Below are 21,749 nucleotides of genomic sequence, written 5' to 3'. Positions count from 1 at the left end.
GAGAGGGGGAGTGTGAGAGAGAGAGGGGCGAGTGTGAGAGAGAGAGAGGGGCGAGTGTGAGAGAGAGAGGGGCGAGAGTGAGAGAGAGAGGGGCGAGTGTGAGAGAGAGAGGGGCGAGTGTGAGAGAGAGGGGGCGAGTGTGAGAGAGAGGGGCGAGTGTGAGAGAGAGAGGGGCGAGTGTGAGAGAGAGAGGGGCGAGTGTGAGAGAGAGAGGGGCGAGTGTGAGAGAGAGAGGGGCGAGGTGAGAGAGAGAGGGGCGAGTGTGAGAGAGAGGGGGGCGAGTGTGAGAGAGAGAGGGGCGAGTGTGAGAGAGAGAGGGGCGAGTGTGAGGAGAGAGGGGCGAGTGTGAGAGAGAGGGGCGAGTGTGAGAGAGAGAGGGGCGAGTGTGAGAGAGAGGGGCGAGCGTGAGAGAGGGGCGAGTGTGAGAGAGGGGCGAGCGTGAGAGAGGGGCGAGTGTGAGAGAGGGGAGTGTGAGAGAGGGGCGAGTGTGAGAGAGGGGCGAGTGTGAGAGAGGGGCGAGTGTGAGAGAGGGGCGAGTGTGAGAGAGGGGGCGAGTGTGAGAGAGAGGGGCGAGTGTGAGAGAGAGGGGCGAGTGTGAGAGAGAGGGGCGAGTGTGAGAGAGAGGGGCGAGTGTGAGAGAGAGGGGCGAGTGTGAGAGAGAGGGGCGAGTGTGAGAGAGAGAGGGCGGAGTGTGAGAGAGAGGGGCGAGTGTGAGAGAGAGGGGCGAGTGTGAGAGAGAGGGGCGAGTGTGAGAGAGGGGCGAGTGTGAGAGAGAGGGGCGAGTGTGAGAGAGAGGGGCGAGTGTGAGAGAGAGGGCGAGTGTGAGAGAGAGGGGCGAGTGTGAGAGAGAGGGGCGAGTGTGAGATAGAGAGGGCCATGTGGAGTTTGCTCATTCTCCCCATGTTTGCGTGGGTTTCACCCCCAGAACCCAAAGATGTGTAAGGTAGGTGAATTGAACATGCTAAATTGCCCCTTAGTTGGAAAGAAATGAAGTGTGTACTGTAAATTTAAAAAAAAACACAACATTATGAGAATGTTTGGCGTTCCCCGCTGCTTTTGGGAGGTCACTAGGAGTTGCGCAGCTCAAAAGATTTGGGAAACCCTGGTTCAATATATTCCGGTATGTATTCAATAACTAATGAATTTGTCGCAGGGGAGTGTGGCGTGGTGTGAAAATGAGGAAAAACCTGTACAAACTGTAGAATTATGAGATGGGAGCATATTCCCCGGATTGTCCATGTTTTGTAACTGTATAAGTTTGGAGTAAATCACATTTTAAAAAAATTACCATATTCATTCTTTCACTGATCAACTCCCCCTTGCTATTTGCAATTTACTTACGTTAGTTTTAGTCGCTTCACATGTCCTGGCATGACTGGTACATACAACATCTTCACTCCATGAACCACCATAGTGGGTTCAATGCTGTATCTTTCCTGCAATGAAAGTTAGTAGTTTCCATTACATTGAAATGAAATGAAAAGAGGCTGGTACGGGAATCGAACCGTGCTGCTGGCCTGCTTGGTCTGCTTTAAAAGCCAGCGATTTAGTCCAGTGAGTTAAACCAGACCCTGTAAGCAAGCCTGGGCGGCACGGTGGTGCAGTGGTTAGCACTGCTGCCTCACGGTGCCGAGGATCACTGTCCGTGTGGAGTTTGCACATTCTCCCCGTATCTGCGTGGGTCTCGGCCCCACAACCTGCACAAAGATGTGCAGGGTAGGTGAATTGGCCTCGCTAAATTGCCCCTTAATTGGAAAAAAAGAATTGGGTATTTTAAATTTATTTGAAAAAAGCAAGGCTGAAATCAATAATTAAACCCTTTGCTCACAGCACTTCACCCAAATTTGATTTGGTGTCAGCTGCGGCTCAGTGACAGCAATCTTGCATTTGAGCTGGAAGTATATGGACTCCAGTCCAACTTCAGAGACTTGAGGACATTATTTAGGCTGACACTTCAGTGCATTACTGAGTGAGAGATGTTTAATGGGAACAGATGGGGCATCAGTTTAAGATGGGTATAAAAGTTCCCAAGGCACCCTTCGAAGAGGAACATGGTAGTCCTCCTTAGTGCTTTGGCCAATATTTACCCCTCAACCAAAACCTAAAAGAGATGATTTCCATTATTGAAAAGTAAAATACTGTAGCTGCTGAAGAGCTGAAATAAAACAGAAAATGTTGGAAACATTCAGCATGTCAGGCAGCATCTATGGAGAGAGAAACAGGATTACATTTCAGATCTGCAACCTCCACTGGAAAAAGTTAGAAAATTTTAAAGTCTGATAAAGTGTCACGTTGGATCATTTGGAACTTGAAAGGGTTAATTGACCAGAACCTCAAAATTCTGAACATAAAAAGGGGAGTTGCGACAAAAGAATGTGGGCGTTTGTAGAAAATAGCATTGCTCTTTTAATGGGTATGATCTCATAGTCCTTACAGATATGTGGTTACAAGGAGATCAAAACTGGGAATGAAATATTCAAGGGTGTGTGACTTTTTGTAACGACAGGCAGGAAGGAAAGGGTGGTGGGGTAACCGATAGTGCAAGATGAAATAAGTACAATAGCAAGAAATGATCTTGGATCGGAAGATGTAGAATCCATACAGGTGGAGGTAAGAAATAAGAAAGGGAAAATACACTGGTGGGATAGCAAAAGGCCCCTTAATTGTAGCTATACAGTAGGACAGAAAATATCTTAGAAGATAATGAGGGCATGCAAAAAAGGCAGTGTGTTGATCATGGGTGATTTTAATGTTCATGTAGATTGTAAAAATCAAATTGGCAGAGTTAGTCATGAGGAAGAATTCAGAGCGCACTAGGGACAGTTTCTCAGAATATATTATGGATCCAACCAGGGATCAGGTAACGTTTAATAAGTCAGGTTTAATAAACAATCTCAGAGTAAAAGATACCTGAGGAAACTGAGACCATAACATGGTAAAATTTAGCATTCAGTTTGAGTGAGAAATCTGGGTTGGAAGCAATGGTGCTAAACTTAAATAAGTGTAGTTACAAAGGAATGAGGGCAGTGTTGGCTTGAGTGGACTGGTAAAGGAGTTTAGCAGGAAAGATGGTTGATAAGGGCAGCACAGCGGCACAGTGGTTAGCACTGCAGTCTCACGGCGCCAAGGTCCCAGGTTCGATCCCGGCTCTGGGTCACTGTCCGTGTGGAGTTTGCACATTCTCCCCATGTTTGCATGGGTATCACCCCCACAACACAAAGATGTGCATGGTAGGTGGATTGAACGCGCTAAATTGTCCCCTAATTGGAAAAAATGAATTGGGTACTCTAAATTTATAAAAAAAAAGGAAAGATGGTTGATCAACAATGGCAGACGTTTATGAAAATTGTTCATGACTCACAACAAAGATATATCCCAGTGAGGAAGGAAGATTCTCAGAAGGGAATAAATTAACCATGGTTAACCAAGGGAGTTAAGGATAGCATTAAACTGAAAGAAGGAACATATCATTTGGCAAAGATTACTGGATTGGATTTGTTTACTGTCACGTGTACCGAAGTACAGTGAAAAGTATTGTTCTGCTACAGCTCAGACAGATCATTTAGTACTGTCATGTGAGAGTATCTTTAAGAAATGGATGTTTAAGCAATGTACCTTTAAGAAATGTAGCAGCTCATATTACTGAAGTGATGTCAGAGGGTGGGGGTAGCTAAGTTGAGCTCACTTCTGCTTTTAGTTTCAGTTTGAGAGAGCAGCTGAAAAGTGCCTGGCTGGTTTGCTGAGAGCTGCATGGAGAAAAAGAGCTTGCGTGTATGTGTGTTTGCAGTAAGCTGGATCTGCTGTGATCTCTGCCAAGAAAAACAGATGGTGGCCTGGGCTTGCAAAATCCTACCAACTGTCCTGGTTTGAGACAATTCACACCTCTTTAACCCGGGGTTACCCCTATCTCGGGATCTGTAAAGACTTGATTACCTGCAAATGCTTGCATTCTAAGCATTGTCTGGCATCTTTGAATTTGTCTATATACATGTTTCTGGAACATACCTCTTCATTCACCTGAGGAAGGAGCAGTGCTCCGAAAGCTAGTGTTTGAAACAAACCTGTTGGACTTTAACCTGGTGTTGTAAGACTTCTTACAAAAATAAGTGGAAAGGCAATTTGTGAGGATGATAAGAGTCTGGAGAGAGATGCAGACAGGTTAGGTTAGGAAGTTCAGAGTGGGCAAAAACTTGGCAGATGGAATATAATGTCAGGAAATATAAAGTTAGGCACTTTGGTAGGAAGAATAAAGGGATTGAATATTATTTAAATGAAGAAAGACTGCAGAAAACTGCAGCACAGAGGGATTTGGGAGTCCTTATGCATAAATCACAAAAAGCTGGCATACAAGTTCAACCTTTATTTCAAAGGGAATGGAGTATACAAATAGGGAAGTCTTGCTAAAACCATACAAGGCATGTTAGATCACACCTGGAATACTGTGAACAGTTTTGCTCCCCTTATCTAAGGGAAGATGGGAGGCAGTCCAGAGAAGGTTCACCAGGCAGATCCTGGGTATGGAGGAATTTTCTTATGAGGTTAAGTAGGTTGGGCCTGTACTCGTTGGAGTTTAGAAGAGTGAGCGGCGACCTTATTGAGACATATAGGATTTTCAGGGGGCTTGACAGGATAGATGCTGGGAAGCTGTTTCCTCTTGTGGGAGAGTCTAGGACCAGGGGGCATAATCTCAGAGTAAGGGGGTCACCTATTTAAGTCAGAGATGAAGAGGAATTCTTCTCTCAGAGGGTAGTGAATCTGTGACTTTCGCAGAGGGCTGCAGAGACTGGGTCATATAATTATGTTCTAAGTGGAGATAGACAGATTGTTAATCGGCAGGGTAATCAAGGGTTATGGGGATAAGGCAGGAAAGTGGACCTGAGGATTATATCAGATTAGTCATGGTCTCGTTGAATAGTAGAGCAGACTTGATGGGCCGAATGGCCCACTTCTGCTCCTACATTTTATGATCTTACGAAGGATTAATTTGAATGAAGACATTCTTGGAGTGGAGAAAGCAAAATTTTAAAAGGCAGATTGCAGGTGCATAACACCATTAAATGGACAAATTGGTTTCTGTGATTTATGTATGAGGAACAAACATAAAAAGAATGAGATGGCGACAATGAATCAAATAAACTGATTATCAGGCTACAGCTGGAGTAACACTGATAACACTGGAACAATAGAATTGTAATGATAACAGTGATGAAAGTACTTATTTTTGATCAACTTGATGTTTGAAAAATGAGGTAACCCATCACCATGTTTGAGAATCTCCAAATCTAGCAAAACTATAACAGACGTCCGTTCTGAGTTATAAGACTTTTGTTTATCCAATATGAAGTGCACACTCTCAGCACAGGGAAACAAGTCCCAAAATCAGAGGCACTGGACGGCAGAGTCAAGGTCAAGAAGTCACAAGTGAACACAGGATACTAATGGTGCTTAACCAGCTAATCAATAACAGTTTGCAGTCAGAATGTTGGTAAGTGTCTGCTGCTTGACCAGCTAGGACCATTCTACATCCTGGAAAAGCGGCTTGCAGGATGTTTGGGAGCCAATTGGGAAGAATCCCAGTCCTGTGTGATTCGTCTACCTCTTCAGGTTCCAATACTCATCCAAATCAAGGTTTTCCACAACGTTTTAACAGTCTTTGCTGTCTCATGTCTTTGACACAAGAAGTTATGGAAACCTTTATGACGACTATTTAGGCCTCAGCTGGAGTAGTATATTCAATTCTGGGCACCACACCTTTGATATCAAGGCCTTAGAGCAGGTGCAGAGAAAAACTACGGGAACATCAGCACTGAGAGACTTTAGTTATGTGTAGAAACTGGAGAAGATCTCCTTAGAGTAGATAAGTGATCAAAATGTATGAACTGTTTTGATACAGTAAACAAAGAGAAACTGTTTCCACTAGCAGGAGGGTGTGAAACAAAGAATATTGATTTAAAATATAGAAGAACCAGAGGCAAGGAGGAGAATTTATTTTTAGCACAGTGAGTTACGATGATCTGGATTGCACCGCCTGAAGGAATGACGGAAGCAGATTCAATACTACCTTTAAGAGGGAATGCATACATACTTGAAAAGGAAATACAAGCTGGGCTATGGGAGAAGAGCAGTAGAATGGGGCTAATGGGATAGCTGTTTCAAGAAGCTGGAACAGGCATTGTGGGCCAAATGATTGCCTTTGCTACACATTCTACTCTTCCGAGTGAATACTTTGTAAACTGTTTAGGTGTAATGTGCATTACTGCAGAGAACATTTCACAGCCATCAAGACTGTGCTTAACAACTGCCATGATCGAAATCATGGATGTGAGTGGTGTCAAGTCCAAGTGGGCTGGGACGCATCTACCAAAAGTACCTCATATAGAGTAAATCCGGCCTACGGAGAAACACTATGACGTTTGCATTTCTCTGAATTTAAAAAGTGCTTTACATTACACAAGCAATTGTAAAAACGTGCCTTTAAACTCTGCTTGAAACCTGATCATTTAGAAGCTCACTGCCATCAAATAAGACATTAAAAACATTTTGGATAAAATTGTTTCTTACTTGTACAGCATTTATGAAATTTAAAAGCGTGAAATCCTCTCTTCCAAAAATGGTCCATCTATCCCAGATTGTAAATGATATCTCATTCCTATTCCAAAATAAAAAGTCAGGTTTTAGGACAATATTATCAAACTAGCTGCATTTGGAAATGTCCATTTGCTTACAGCAATACACTTTGCAACGTTGGTGTACGGAGATGGAGGAAGCATATAGATCAGTCAGGTTCAGTCACATATTGGAAGTTTGTGAACTGAAGAGATCCTGTAAGATGCAGCTTCCTCTAACCACCTTGATCTCGCTCGGAGTTTAGTGGTAGGTGCTGCACACAAAGACAAATTCTATAGAAAGCTGTGATAACGTGGCCCCTTTAAGGGGTGAACTCTCGCAGCCCACTTGATCGGCTCAGGGCCTATCTTGCAGGCGGTGGGGCGCCCCCGAACCCCAGCCAGTGTGGACCTGGGAGACAGAGAATGAAGAGCTGTTTAGTGACTCTGTGACTGTGTACAGTTTACTGATATATATCATCAACAAATCCATGTTCAATTATATTGGAAGTCTTCCTAGGATTGCCTCGAGCCACCACAAGAGCAAAATTGGGCAGGGTGTAAAACGAGGGCCCAATTCACTACTTGCACCTTGAAATTCAACTTTAACCTATAACTTGACAATCTTAACTATCCATAAGTGTCCCATGATATAAAATACATGTTCAGTAACTCAGGGGGTTGATTCCATACCCACCAATCAATAAACTTAAAGCAGCTAAGAGAAACTGGGCCCCAGACATCACCCTCAATCTACCCCTATCCTTCATATAACTAACTTATTCATGCAAGAATTGTGTTAGTCTAGGATGTGGCCGTATTCTTTTGGAAGCTGACAGCATTTCTGCACCAGCTGATGGGCATGGATTTGATGCAGCTGACCAGATATAGTTGAATAACACATGCAGATATGATCATCCTACCATATCCACAGTGATACCAACCCTTTGTTCCTTTGGATGTTTTTAATATGTTAAAGGCACTATACAAATAGTTGCTGCTATTTTTAATTAATGATTATTTTTTAAAAAATAACTTTTTATTGAGGTATTTTTGGTTTTACAACAATGACAAAATAAACAATATACATAAGTCGATAAACATAGTGCAAAAAAGCCTGCTTTCTTTCTTACAGGTCCCACCTTTATTAACCCTCTACTCCAACTAACCCCCCCTTTCTGCTGACGATTAATTTTCTGCAAAGAAAATTTGTTTGGTGTAATCTTCTACACCAAAGAACCTGCTCATCTGGGCCACTGTCATGTGAGCCTGGTGAACGACCTTAAATTGTATCAGGCTGAGCCTGGCACATGTTGTGGACGCGTTGACTCTACTCAACGCATCTGCTCAGAGCCCATCCTCTATCTCTCCTCCTAACTCCTCTTCCCATTTGCGCTTCAGCTCCTCAATCTGCATGTCCTCTGACCCCATGAGCTCCTTATAGATGTCGGAGACCTTTCCTTCTCCCACCCCCACTCTGGAAACTACCCTGTCCTGTATCCCCCTTGGTGGTAGGAGCGGGAAGGTTGAGACCTGTCTATGTAGGAAGTCCCGCACCTGCAGGTACCTAAATTTGTTTCCCCGCACTGGGTGGACCTGCGGCTTAGTGAGGAGAGAGGGCAGGGCCCACTCTGGAGACTGGATGTGGGGCTGCTGGCGGACAAAGAGGTTTGCGGGCGGATTAGTAGGAACATCCAGGATTACCTGGAAACAAACGATACGGGTGAGGTAACAGCGGCAACGGTCTGGGAGGCTCTGAAGGCAGTTGTCAGAGGGGAACTCACCTCAATTCGATCCCATAGGGAAAAGAGAGAAAGAGCGGAGAGGGATAGACTGGTGGAGGAAATACTCCGAGTGGACAGGAGATACGCGGAGGCCCCCCGAGGCGGGGCTACTGAGGGAGCGGCGGAGTCTGCAGGCGGAGTTTGAACTGCTGACCACAGGAAAAGCGGTAGCACAGCTGAGGAAGGCAAGGGGGGCAGTCTATGAGTGTCAGGAGAAAGCGAGTAGAATGCTGCACACCAACTGCGAAAGGGGGAGGCGGCCAGGGAAATCGGGGGAGTAAAGAATAAGAAGGGTAACATGGTCTTGGATCCAGGGGGGGTGAACGGAGTCTTTAAGGAATTCTATAGTAAACTATACGAGTCAGAGCCCCCGACGGGAGCGGAAGGGATGAGGCAATTTTTGGACCAGTTGAGGCTTCCAAAGATGGAAGAGGATCTGGTGGAGGGGCTGGGGGTCCCCAATTGAATTGGAGGAGATTGTCAAGGGTATAGAGGGCATGCAATCAGGTAAAGCCCCGGGGCCGGATGGTCACCAGGTAGAATTCTATCAGAAATTTTCGGAAATATTGAGCCCACTCCTGATGAGGACCTTCAATGAGGCTAGAGAGAAAGGAACCCTCCCCCCAACAATGTCACAGGCTTTGATCTTACTCATTCTTAAACGAGGGAAGGACCCGGAACATTGGGGGTCATACAGGCCGATTTCGCTTTTAAACGTGGATGCCAAATTGCTAGCTAAGATTTTGGCCACAAGAATTGAGGATTGCGTCCCAGGAGTTACAGAAGAAGACCAGACTGGGTTTGTTAAAGGCAGACAACTCAATACCAATGTCCGGAGACTTTTGAATATTATTATGATGCCCTCAGAGGGAGGGGAGGCGGAGGTGGTAATAGCGATGGACACAGAGAAAGCCTTTGACCGGGTGGAGTGGGAGTACCTCTGGGAAACGCTGGGGAGGTTTGGGTTTGGTAAGGGCTTTATTGGCTGGGTGAAATTGTTGTACCAGGCTTGTAGCAAGTGTACGTACAAACCGGCTGAGGTCGGGGTACTTCGAGCTTCACTGGGGAACGAGGCAGGGGTGTCCCCTCTCCCCGTTACTATTTGCCCTAGCTATAGAACCACTAGCTATGGCGCTGAGAGCCTCGAGGGACTGGCGGGGACTGGTTCGGGGGGGTGGGGGGTGGGGTGGAACATCGGATGATTTGTTCCTGTACATTTCAGACCCTGTGGAGGGGATGGGGGAGGTTCTGCACATCCTGAGGGATTTTGGTAGTTTTTCAGGGTACAAACTGAACATGGGAAAGAGCGAGTTGTTTGTGATCCAGGCCAAGGGGCAGGAGGAGAGGCTGAAAGAACTGCCGCTCAGGATGATAGAGAAAAGTTTTCATTACCTGGGTATACAGGTGGCCAGGAAATGGGATGCCCTGCACAGGCTCAACCTGACCCGGTTGGTGGAGCAAAAGGAAGGGGGCTTTAAAAGGTGGGACATGCTCCCGCTCTCACTGGCAGGGAGGGTGCAGACCGTGAAAATGACTGTCCTCCCCAGATTTTTGTTTGTCTTACAGTGCCTCCCTATCTTCATCCCTAAGGCCTCTTTTAAGCGGGTGAGTAGGATCATTATGGGCTTTGTGTGGGCGAATAAGACCCTGTGAGTAAGGAGATCGCTGTTGGAGCGCAGTCCGGGGGGGGGGGGGGGCTGCCGAACTTTCGCAACTACTACTGGCTGGCCAATATAGCTATGATTAGGAAGGGGGCGGGGGGATTAGGAAGGGGGGGGGGGGGGGGGGGGGAGCCTGGGAGCAGCTGGTTTGCCGTTCCTTTGCCGGCTCCTTTGCCGTTCTCACCGACCCATTACTCCACAGGTTTGGTGGTGGTGGCGACACTGTGGATCTGGGGACAGTGGAGGAGGTACAAGAAGGTGGAGGGAGCGTCGGTCTGGACCCCGATATGCAACAATCACAGGTTTGTCCCGGGTAGGATGGATGGTGGGTTCCAGAGTTGGCAGAGGGCAGGCATCAGAAGGATGGGAGATCTGTTCAGAGAGGGAAGCTTTCCCAGTTTGAAGGCGCTAGAGGACAAATTTAATCTGCCGCCAGGCAACGCCTTTAAATATCTGCAAGTACGAGCCTGCCTGAAAAAACAGGTAGTGGCCTTTCCGACGCTGCCACCACTGAGGATACAGGACAGGGTGGTCTCCGGCATCTGGGTGGGGGAGGGGAGGGTGTCGGATATCAACCAGGAACTACAGGAGGCGGAGGAAACCCCGGTGGAGGAGCTCAAGGACAAGTGGGAGGAGGAGCTAGGTAAGGAATTGGAAGCGGGTCTGTGGGCAGAGGTCCTGGGCAGGGTTAATTCCTCCTCATCATGTGCCAGGCTCAGTCTAATTCAATTTAAGGTGGTCTACTGGACACACATGACGGCAGTGAGAATGAGCAAGTTTTTTGGGGTAGAAGACAGTTGTATGAGGTGCAAGGGCAACCCTGCAAACCATGTCCACATGTTTTGGGCATGCCCGGAGCTTAGAGTGTTCTGGCAAGGGGTCGCGAGGGCAATGTCCAAGGTGCTTAACACACGGGTGGTGCCGAGTCCAGAGATAGCGATCTTTGGAGTGTCAGAAGACCCGGGAGTTCAGGGGGCGAAAGAGGCCAACGTCTTGGCCTTTGCCTCCCTAGTAGCCCGGAGACAGATTTTATTAATGTGGATTGACTCGAAGCCCCCGAGTGTAGAGACTTGGGTTACCGACATGGCTGGGTTTCTCAGGCTCGAGAAAATAAAATTTGCCTTAAGAGGGTCTAAGCTAGGGTTCTCTCGGAGGTGGCAGCCGTTCGTCCACTTTCTCGGGGAAAATTAAAATGCCAGCAGCAGCAGCAATCCCTGGGGAAGGTGGGGGGGTGAGTGAGTGTTTCATTGGGATGGTGTGGGAAGACTGGGTCGCGTGGGGTAATGTCTATTCAATTGTTATTGTATATTCTCTTTTTGCACTATGTTAATGTTCACTCTAGTTTGTTTTGTTATTATGGTTACTACTGTTTTATTCTGAAAAATTCTGCAAAACCTTAATAAAAATACTTATAAAAAAAAATTTTTTTCCCCTCGCCAATCCAAATTTCTCCTCCAGCTCCCACAAGCTAGGAAAGCTCCCTTCTACAGTAGTCCCCCGTTATACCATGCTCCGCAATACCGCGGTTCGCGATATACGGCGGGGGGGCTTATGGACCCCAACTGTCAGCTTCCCTCTCCGGATCAAAGTGAGCCGGCCGCTGAAATTGACACTGCCGGCTGCTCTCTCCCTCCAATCAGCCGGCAGTGTCAATTTCAGCGGCCGGCTCACTTTGATCCGGAGAGGGAAGCTGCTCTCTCACTGAAACAATCAGCCGGCCGCTGAAATTGACACTGCCGGCTGCTCTCTCCCTCCAATCCAACTTTTAAGTTGTTAAAAATGCAGCAGTGCTTGTTTTAATTAGATCCACGATGGGGGTTTTAAATTTATTTAAAAATCTATGCATGCGCTTCCCATTGTGAGTCTACGGGGGTCTGACCTCTTCCCCCCGCCCCCCGTAGACTCACAATGGGAAGCGCATGCATAGATTTTTAAATAAATTTAAAACCCCCATCGTGGATATCCGCGGCTCGGATGCAACGCGGGTGGCTGTCTTGGACCCCAACACCCGCGTTATAAAGGGGGACTACTGTATAAACATATCCCCCATCCTCTCAATTCTTGCCCTCTGCCATCTCCGAAACCCCCCGTCCATTCTTCCTGGGGCAAACCGGTGATTATTGCAGATTGGCGATCAGGCCGTGCTCCCTCTGCTCCCACATGCTTCCTCCATTGCCCCCAGACTCTCAGGGCTGCCACCACCACGGGGCTGGTGGGGTACCGTGCCGGCGGGGACAGCACAGGTACCATTATCAACGCCCCTAAGCTGGTGCCCTTACATGAAGCCGCCTCCATACGCTCCCATGCCGACCCTCCTCCCACCACCCACTTCCTGATCATGACTATATTCGCCGCCAAATAATAGTTACTGAAGTTTGTCAGCGCCAGCCCACCCTCTCCCCGGCTCCGCTCAATCATCCCCTTTTTTACTCGCAGGGTCTTGCCCGCCTATACAAAGCCCGTGATAACTTTGTTGACCCATTTATAAAAGGTCTGCAGAATACAGATGGGAGACACTGGAACACAAACAGGAATCTCAGAAGGACCGTCATCTTCACCGTCTAGACCCTCCCAGCTAGTGACAACGGGAGCGCGTCCCACCTCTGGAAATCGTCCTTCATTTGGTCCACCAGACGGGCCAGATTAAGTTTGTGTAACCGTTCCCATTCCCGCGCCACTTGGATCTCTAGATACCTAAAACTTCCCCCACCACTCCAAACGGCAGTTTCCCCCAGTCGGCTCTCCTGTCCCCTTGCCTAGATAATTAATGATTATTAACTGAGGCCTAAAGCTTTGAGCTTGATTCAAAGCAGGTCACGAGAGTACATTCCCAATTAATTAGCCATAAAGTAGACCAAGATGTTTCACTGAACCCACACTAGCACTCAGTGGTATTTATTCACCACTGGCCGATATTGCCACAAATCAACAAACAAAATACAAATCACTTTTAAGGACTAATTTTTGATCCTTTGATCATTCAGCAGATGGCATCTATGAATTTTAAAACACAAATGTTTGTTTTTGAACACAGTAAAAAGTTTGATGTCTTGACACTTTGTGTGGCATACAGAGAGCCCTGTGGCTGTGGTAGCTTTCCTCAGAATTGCTATTTATAAATGAAACAACCTTAAACGACCCACTGAAATCAATGTTAGATTCTTTCAGACATTTCTTGCCCAGAAAAAACAATGTACAAGTTGAAACACTGTACCGTATATGTAGAGCACTTGTGGCTGAAATAACTTGCAAAGTAAAATACATCACTAAATATAAAATAAATATACTTGTAAAAATAACACCCACTTTTCGATTGGCCAGGCTCCATCCAGTGGCATAAGTGGGTTACTGCAGGTAACAACTGAAGTCCCAGAGTTACCTGCACTGTCTGACTTCTGCCACTAGATAGATCTCTTTAGTGCAGGGGTGGGCAAACTTTTCCGTGCAAGGGCCACATTCAAAAATTCACAATTCACAAAGGGCCGCATAGTATATTAAGTAAAATAATTACTTCACCCGGTTATGATTCTGGGCGCCTCATATAGAACATAGAACAGTACAGCACAGAACAGGCCCTTCGGCCCTCGACGTTGTGCCGAGCAATGATCACCCTACTCAAGTCAATGTATCCACCCTATACCAGTAAGTAACCCAACAGCCCGCCTCCATTAACCTTAAAAAAAATTAAAAAAAAAAAAAAAAATTAAAAGAAAAATTTTTTTTTTTTTTTTTAATGACTTGGCGGGCCGCAGAAATACCTTTGGCGGGCTGCATGCGGCCCGCGGGCCGTAGTTTGCCCACCCCTGCTTTAGTGCAAGTTCAGAACCGGAACCAGCAGCCAGACGAGGAGCAACTGAAAACAAATGAATTAAGGCAAGAACAAAAGACAGAAGCCGGGTGGAGGGAACGAGGCAATATTGAAAGGAAGCAACGTTGGGAGGGAAGACTGGGAGTGAGGAAAGGGACTGAGAACATGAGTGAGAGTACTGCGGGAAAGGTTATATGAACAGCAGGCCACAATAGGAAGGCTATAGCAAACAACATTAAAGCGAAACTGGCAACATTAAATGGATATATCGGCACTACTTTACTGTCTGCATTTCTGGGGTAGCTTTCCCTGTATTCCCAGCCTATTCATGTATTTGTCAAGGTGCCTTTTAAACGTCGCTATCGTACCTGCTTCCACCACCACCCCCAGCAGCACGTTCCAGGCACTCACCACACTCTGTCTTAAAAAATTTGCCTTGCACATCCCTTCTAAACCTACCCCATACACCTTAAATCTATGTCCCCTGGTAATTGACTTTTTCACCCTAGAAAAAAAAATCTGACTATCCAGTCGGTCCATTCTCCTCATAATTTTGTAAACTTCTATCAGGTCACCCCTCCACCTCCATCATTCCAGCTTGACCAATCGACCGTTAGAAACGGTCATTGGGCTATAATATTTAAATCTCCATCATTCCAGTGAAAACAATCAGAGTTTATCCAACCTCTCCTCATAGGTAATACCCTCCAGACCAGGCAACATCCTGGTAAATCTCTTCTGTACACTCTCCAAAGCATTCACGTCCTTCTGGTAGTGTCGCGACTATAATTGTACGCAATATTCCAAACTAAGGTTTTGTACAGCTGCAGCACGCGTGCCAATTTTTATACTCAATTAGGTGAGTAAATGTTAAGCTGGGACTTACAGTATGTAAAAGATAAATTCTCAACATAATGATTTTGTTTACAACAGGCATTAATTTCCTTTACCTTATTTGTGTTTTCTTAACTGGAGCTGGTTCAGTAAATACAACAACAGGAATAGCCAGGTTAAAGAAACAATTTCTGTATGCTTCAAAGGAATGACCTCCAACGATCTTAATTAACTCCACAGAAACCTAGAAAGAAAAGACAATTTGAGATGGAATGGGAACGTGCTATGAGCATACTGGGATGAGTTACAACACCACTTTCACTATGAGAAATGCCATTCTAATTTAGTATATGCTAGAAAGGTTCTTGCTCCCAAGGGCTCAAAGTGTTACAAATTTAAAAATGCTCGAGTATGATGTAGGAATTTCAGATATATTGTTTTATATGCAATTGGTGCAGCAAGGGTTAAAAGCTTGGGTTTGTGTGTGTATGACTGCTGCAGTAGTATTTTTTAAAATCTTGATTAGTAAGACAGCTGGGCTTTTTGCAGCCATAGGCACAATTAAAGCATCATAAAAGTTTGGGCTAATGTACTCTTATTTATATTAAGAGGGTTCCCTATGGAGTCATTAATTAGAGACATTGTGTTCAGTTTAGCGATATGATGTAGTTAATGGAAGGAGCCAGGGGTTGAAGCAGTCAGTTGGAGGTTTTCAGAGTTTTAGTTTGGAAGGAGAGCTGAGAAGACACCCAGAGATTTTGCATTATCCTGACTGGGTTTGGGTCTATCTTTTCAAATAGTCTCAAAAGACATCTCTGTACAGTAAGTATTTCTGAGTCTGTTGACTGCATTTGAAAGTGGATTGTAGTGGAGATGGTTTTGTTGTTTGAGTGGACAGCAATTAAGGGTTATGGTGTCACTGGACTGATTAGCATTATTTAAGGGGTAATTGTACTATTTTCTTGTGGGATGTTAAAGATATTTTAACACTGTGTTAGTTATGTTTTAATATAGCATATCTCTTATTTTGCATGAAGTCACTCCTGCATCGAGGTATCTTTTCCTCACAATCTTACCAAATGAAAATGGTGTTTCTGTCCAGCATCCTAGCCACTGCTAGGCTCTGGTCCAGGATTGTAATATCAATTTCTATAGCCCTGAACAGAAAAACTGGCATCCTTCCGCAGAGGGGTGATTTGAAATTGGGTTGAAGCGTATTTTCCCTGGGGTAGCAGATGAGAATTATAGAATTTACATTGCAGAATGAGGCCATTCGGCCCATCAGGTTTGCATCGGCCCTTGGAAAGAGCATCCCCTTAAGCCCAAGCCTCCAGCTTATCCCCGTAACCCCATCTAACCTTTTGTACACTAAGGTGCAATTTAGCATGGCCAATCCACCTAACCTGCATATCTTTGGACTGAGGGAGGAAACTGGAGAGCCTGGAGGAACCCACGCAGACACGGGGAGAAAGTGCAAACTCCATACAGACAATCACCAGAGGCCGGATTGAACCCAGGTCCCTGGCACTGAGGCAACAGTGCTAACCATAGTGCCGTCCTAATAATATTTATTAATGTCACAAGTAGGCTTACATTAACACTGCAATGAAGTTAGTGTGAAAATCCCCCAGTCGCCACACTCCGCTGCTTGTTCGGGTACACTGAAGGAGAATTCAGAATGTCCAATTCACCTAACAAGCACGTTTTTTAGGACTTATGGGAGGAAATCGGAGCACCCGGAAGAAACCCACGCAGACACAATTTAATTAATTTAAAAACAAATTCCAATTAAGGGGCACTTTCGCGTGGCCAATCCACCTACCCTGAACATCTTTTGGGTTGTGGGGGTGAGACCCACGCAGACACAGGGAGCAGAGGAGAATTAATAATCGATATATTGGTTGTGCAGCTGCAATTCCACGCTGCTCGTGTTATGTTTTGAGTAAGCAGCACCATTACATCATTGTGAAGAGGAAGCGACCAAGTTCCACATATACAGCTCTTAACTGATCCACTCTACAGATTTACAGTATATCACTGTGATCAGTTAAAAGATATCTACACTTCAGAAAATTAAAACATGGTTGAGCTATAATTAATTTGGCGTTAAAACAGACCAAGGAAAAATGCAGCCTGACTCCAACACATTTGAGGGTTGCACATTGCCCGTCAGTGTCAGACCTACATGGATAACTAGGAGAAAAGTCTGTGACAAGGAATCCATAATGAAGATTTGCAGCCAGAAATCTCAATGGCAGCTTGCAACCATAAATAGTGATAGATATTAGACCCTCGGGCCCAGGCAGTGTCACATTCACTGAACTTGTTGGTTATTTGGAATCAATATGTAGAAGAATGGAATGGTTTGTATCAATATACAACAATGACAGTCCTATGTCATCACTCATTCTTTTACTTCCATTACATGGTCAAATACCGCATCAACTTCAAATTTGTCTCCAGTTCTATTCAAACAGGGAATACTTTCCTTTTGCTCTTAGGGGGTTAGCGATGGTGGCAAGGCCGTATTTACTGCGTACCTGAAGCCACAAACAGCCAAATATTTAATGAAAGCCACAAAGGCCATTCTGGGTAGGAACTGCAGCAACCTTACCTGGAGATGAATGAGCCAGTATTTTTTCCACATTAACCCAGCCGGGCCATTTCCTGCTGCTAGCTCATGCCTTGCCTGATTTATTGAATTCAATTTTGTTAAGATTAAGATCTGATCTCTTGACATCTGGGCTACAAGTCGTGTACTGTTATTATTACACTTCTGAAGCACAAATTGATGACATCTCAAACCAGAAGCATGACGGACATTCCTACCAGCCCTGATACTGCTGCAGTTGCAGTTGCTATGGCAGGAATAATCCGTCCAGCGATCCTCTTAGTCTTTAGCCTGTCTGCCGTATTGATGCTGTACATCTTTGCTCGTATGTTGGAAGCAGCTGTTATGAAGTCAATGTGCCCATTGCTGTCATTGTCTTTTTCAAAGGAGACTGGCGTCATCTGAAGGCGATCTATCGTGCAATGACCAAAAAGATATTATTCAGCTCCATTTTGCAATTGAAAGATGTGCATATTGCATGAGAACTTTCCTCAGTTTTCTTACTCTTCCCTACCAATTAATTTGTCTCCTCCCAAAGGGAATAACTTGTTCCGGGGTCTGGGCAAGAGCTCTCAAGTACCTCACCAGGTGGCCATTTTGTCTCATGTAAACCTAGACTGCTAAATGACTACTTGGCAATGGTGGGCAGGGATGGGATATCATCACAGCCAAGTCAAGCCTGTCCTCGTGTGACTCCCACACAGTACAAATGGAATTAGGGGCCCAATGGGCAGTGATCAGGACCAGAGAGCTAAAAAAGTTTTCAGCACAGGGGAAGACTACTTATCCAATATGTCTATGCTGACTCTTAGCTGTAGTAACTCAAAATATTACCATGACCCTGCTCTTTCTCAGTAGCAGTTGCCTCAGCTTCAAGGCAGAACTGATGGGGTTTGCCTTGACTAATCTATCATTGCCTGGTTAAACTGCAGACACCAATCAACATTCATGGCTGAGTGAGAGGAAGGGAAGTCAGAGATTAGTTTTAAAATAATGTGACATAATTAAAAACATAATATCACTGCTATCCAGATGCTGTATTTAAATTTGATCATCTCATTTGTGGGGATATTGAGTCTCCAGAAAGGTTCAGAATAGCAGGGCCATTCAAATGGGGCTTTTAATTTTGGAAAAATGTAGACTTCAAGGAGACATGCTTGAAGACTACGAAGTGTTTAGATTCTGCCGATGTGTATTGGTTTACTCAGCTTGTGGAGTCACTTCAGATCACACTCAAAGCAGTGACTAGGGACACATCCACATAACACGGCACTCACGTTTGGTTGCCATTCCAATTCTTGCAGCTTTGTTCAACAGGTCAATGGCCACTCGTTCCTCTTCACTGCTTACTGCAAGTTTTGCCTGGTCAGATTTCTTTACATTTTCATCGGTTTCTATTTGCTGTAGAAAAGGCAGAGTTTTCATGTACATCGCTTTCATGCTACAAACAAAACAGCACTAAACAAATACAACTCTATTTTAAAAGTTTGGGTTAACAGGGAACTTCCGGTGACGGCGGGCGGGAGGCAGCCGCACATTGGAGGGCTCCTGTTTGGGAACGGCATTTTCAGGGTTTAACGCCCATCCCAGGGGCAACGGAGGCAGCAAAAGCAGGGAGAAGGCACAGTGAAGGGAAATGTTGAAAATAAGTTTAAAAATGGCCAAGAAAAAAGCAACTGAAAGTCCATTGGGGAGTGGAAAAGACACTGTGGGGACGGCAAGAAAAGCGGAGGCTGGGGCACCAGGGGAGGCCGTGGAAATCGAAAGGCAGTTCACAAAACACATGGAGGCGATGAGGAAGGAGATGGGGGCAGTATTGAAAGTGCTGGTGGAGGAGGCGATTGCCCCGGTGAGGGCGGCGGTATTGAGCGCAGTGGCGGAGGTGTGGGAGCAAGGTGAGGCCTGAAGGAACTGGAAGAGACATTATTGCAGCACAGTGATCAACTTACCTCGATGGATAGGAGATGCCGAAGGTGGTAGAGATCAACAAGGATCTGCAAGCCAAAATGGACGACTTGGAAAACAGATCCAGGCGACAGAATCTGAGGATTGTGGGTCTGCCCGAGGCCGACTGAGTATTTTGCCACGATGTTAGCGAAGCTATTGGGAGAGGGGGAGGCTCCCTCCCGATATGAGCTGGATCGGGCTCTTCAGTCGTGGAGGCCTGTACCAAAGGTGGGTGAGCCGCCAAGAGTAGTAACTCTGTGTTTTCGTAGGTACAGTGTGAAGGAGAAGGTCCTGTGCTGGGCAAAGTAGAAGCGGGTGGTGCAGTGGGCTGGAGCTGGTATACGCATATATCAGGACTTTACGGTGGAGCTGGCGAGGAGGTGGGCTGCCTTCAGCCGGGTGAAGAAGGCACTGTAAGGTGCAGTGCAGCATAGTATACCCAGCTAAGTTGAGGGTGACCTACAAATCCAAGGACTTTATTTCGGGACGGCGGAAGCAGCGGAGGAACATAGAACATAGAAAATACAGCACAGAACAGGCCCTTCGGCCCACAACGTTGTGCCGAACTTTTCTCCTAGATGAAGAACAAATCAATCTACACCCCAGCATTCTACCGTAATCCATGTACCTATCCAACAGACGCTTGAAGAGTTTGCGAAGGCAGAAGGACTGTGGCTGAATTGAGAAGTGATCATGTACCGATGTAGCCTCATGTAACTGTATTTTCTTCACTGCATGCTGGTGTATGTGCTAAATGAGCCAACGTTGTATATATTTGGACAAGGGAAGAGATAGAACTTTCACTTGCAATGATGGTTCTTTGGGGCTTGGGTGTGTATGCGGGGTTTGTGTAATAAAGGGGATTTCTTGGTTTTCCTGGGACCGGGCAAGAAGGAAAGAGACCCGGGTGGGGGCCTCCACGCTGGCCGGGTTAAGCCGGCCAGTGAACGGTAGTTTGGGGGGGGGGGGGGGACTGCGGCCATCGGAGCCTGGCAGAACAGGTTCCGATGAGTCTAGCCGGGGTGGATAGTTGGGGGAACGAACAGAGGTTGGGGGGAGGAGGAAGTGGAGGGGAGGAGGAAGTGGTTGGGGGGGGGGGGGGGGGGGGGGTGGTTTACCATTCATGGGTGTCATCGAATGTTGGGGGGGGGGGGGGGGGGTGGACTCTATAGGTCTTCCTGATTTCCTTTTTTTTTTTCCCCTTTGTTTTTCCCACCGTGGGAGGTTTCTTTTATTTGATGCTTATGTTGTCAGGTGGGCCGTTGTTTGGGGTGGTGGGAGGATGGGATCGTTGTTGTTGATAAGGGGATTTACTTTGTATTTGTTACCGTTTACTGCTTGTCGGTGGGGTGTAAATTCTGAAGAAAATGTGAAAATGGAGAATAAAAATATTTTACAAAAAAAGAAAAGTTTAGGCTAGGATTTCTTTCTATTATTGAGAACAAATTTTCTATTTATTGGAATTGGTTTCATGTCCTCTTATATAGAGGCGACTTGTGTTTTCAACTCTAAAATCAGCAATCATCAAACCAAGATATAAAGTTATTTAAACTATAAGCTGAGTTTTACTATATTTTATTACTGATATCATTCCGCACTTTACAAAATGAAACTGCATTAACTAATTTTCAAGCATACGTTATCGGGGAAGAAATCAGACTCAGAACCCTGTGGGCCAAGTTCAACAAATGCATTGGTGTCAGTCTTTGCTCAGTTGCAGCAATCCCAACGCTGCGCAGATTGTCGTGGGTTCAAGCCCCACATTTGGGAGTTGAGCAGATAATCAGTATAGCAGGGGGAAATGCTGCACAGTCAGGAGGTGTCTTTTTTTAGACAAGACTTTAAACCAAGACCTTCTGTGCCCTCTCAGGTGGGCTTAAAAGATTGTTTGACATTATTTAAAGAACAGCAAGAGTGTCAGCTCAACATTGATCCCTTATCCAACTCCAGGGTGAAGAAGAAATGCAGATCAACTGTCATTGTCTCATTGATGTTTCTGAGAACACACTGTACATAAATTAGCTTAATATTTCCTACCTCACCACAGTGATTACATTCCAAAAACAATTAGCTAAAAAGCACTTGGGACATGCTGAAGTCATGAAAGGAGCTATATAAATACACGTTTTCTTTAATTAATCTGAAAAACTGAACGTGCAGCAATTTTGTACAAGTATTTACACTCCAATAGTTCTCCTGCAGTATTGGCCAAAGGTAATCCAAAACCTGCTGCATAGTTTATGAAGCTCACTGTGGTTCTACATCACAGTCTAAATGCAACAGCAGCTTTCGAATCATTTTAATACAGCAAATTTACCACAATAATATAGTATGATTCAAGGAGAAAATATACATACTTTATTAATACTTAAGGTTACAGGCCTCAGATACGAAATGACAATCCCACATGCAATCCTTGAAGATTTCCTGTTTGTTTTTCTGAGCTTTTTGTAATCAACTTCCAAACAAATGTGTTTTCTCTTCTTTCCTGGCTTTGTG

General features: G+C 45.5%; 1 protein-coding gene across 1 annotated transcript in view; it reads right to left on the bottom strand.

The window, feature by feature from the left end:
* The window catches only part of uba6 (ubiquitin like modifier activating enzyme 6), a 201,878-nt gene that overhangs the window by 6,196 nt on the left and 173,933 nt on the right, over positions 1-21,749 (bottom strand). The window contains exons 28-32 of the mRNA XM_038804447.1: positions 18,581-18,704; positions 17,522-17,715; positions 14,809-14,936; positions 6,562-6,649; positions 1,342-1,436 (exon numbers count right to left, since the gene is read on the bottom strand). Of these exons, the coding sequence (XP_038660375.1) occupies positions 1,342-1,436; positions 6,562-6,649; positions 14,809-14,936; positions 17,522-17,715; positions 18,581-18,704 (629 nt within the window). The remainder of the gene's footprint in view (positions 1-1,341; positions 1,437-6,561; positions 6,650-14,808; positions 14,937-17,521; positions 17,716-18,580; positions 18,705-21,749) is intronic.

This window comes from Scyliorhinus canicula, chromosome 8 (assembly GCF_902713615.1).
Source record: "Scyliorhinus canicula chromosome 8, sScyCan1.1, whole genome shotgun sequence".
Lineage (NCBI taxonomy): Eukaryota > Metazoa > Chordata > Chondrichthyes > Carcharhiniformes > Scyliorhinidae > Scyliorhinus > Scyliorhinus canicula.
This window is presented reverse-complemented; position numbering and strand designations above follow the sequence as displayed.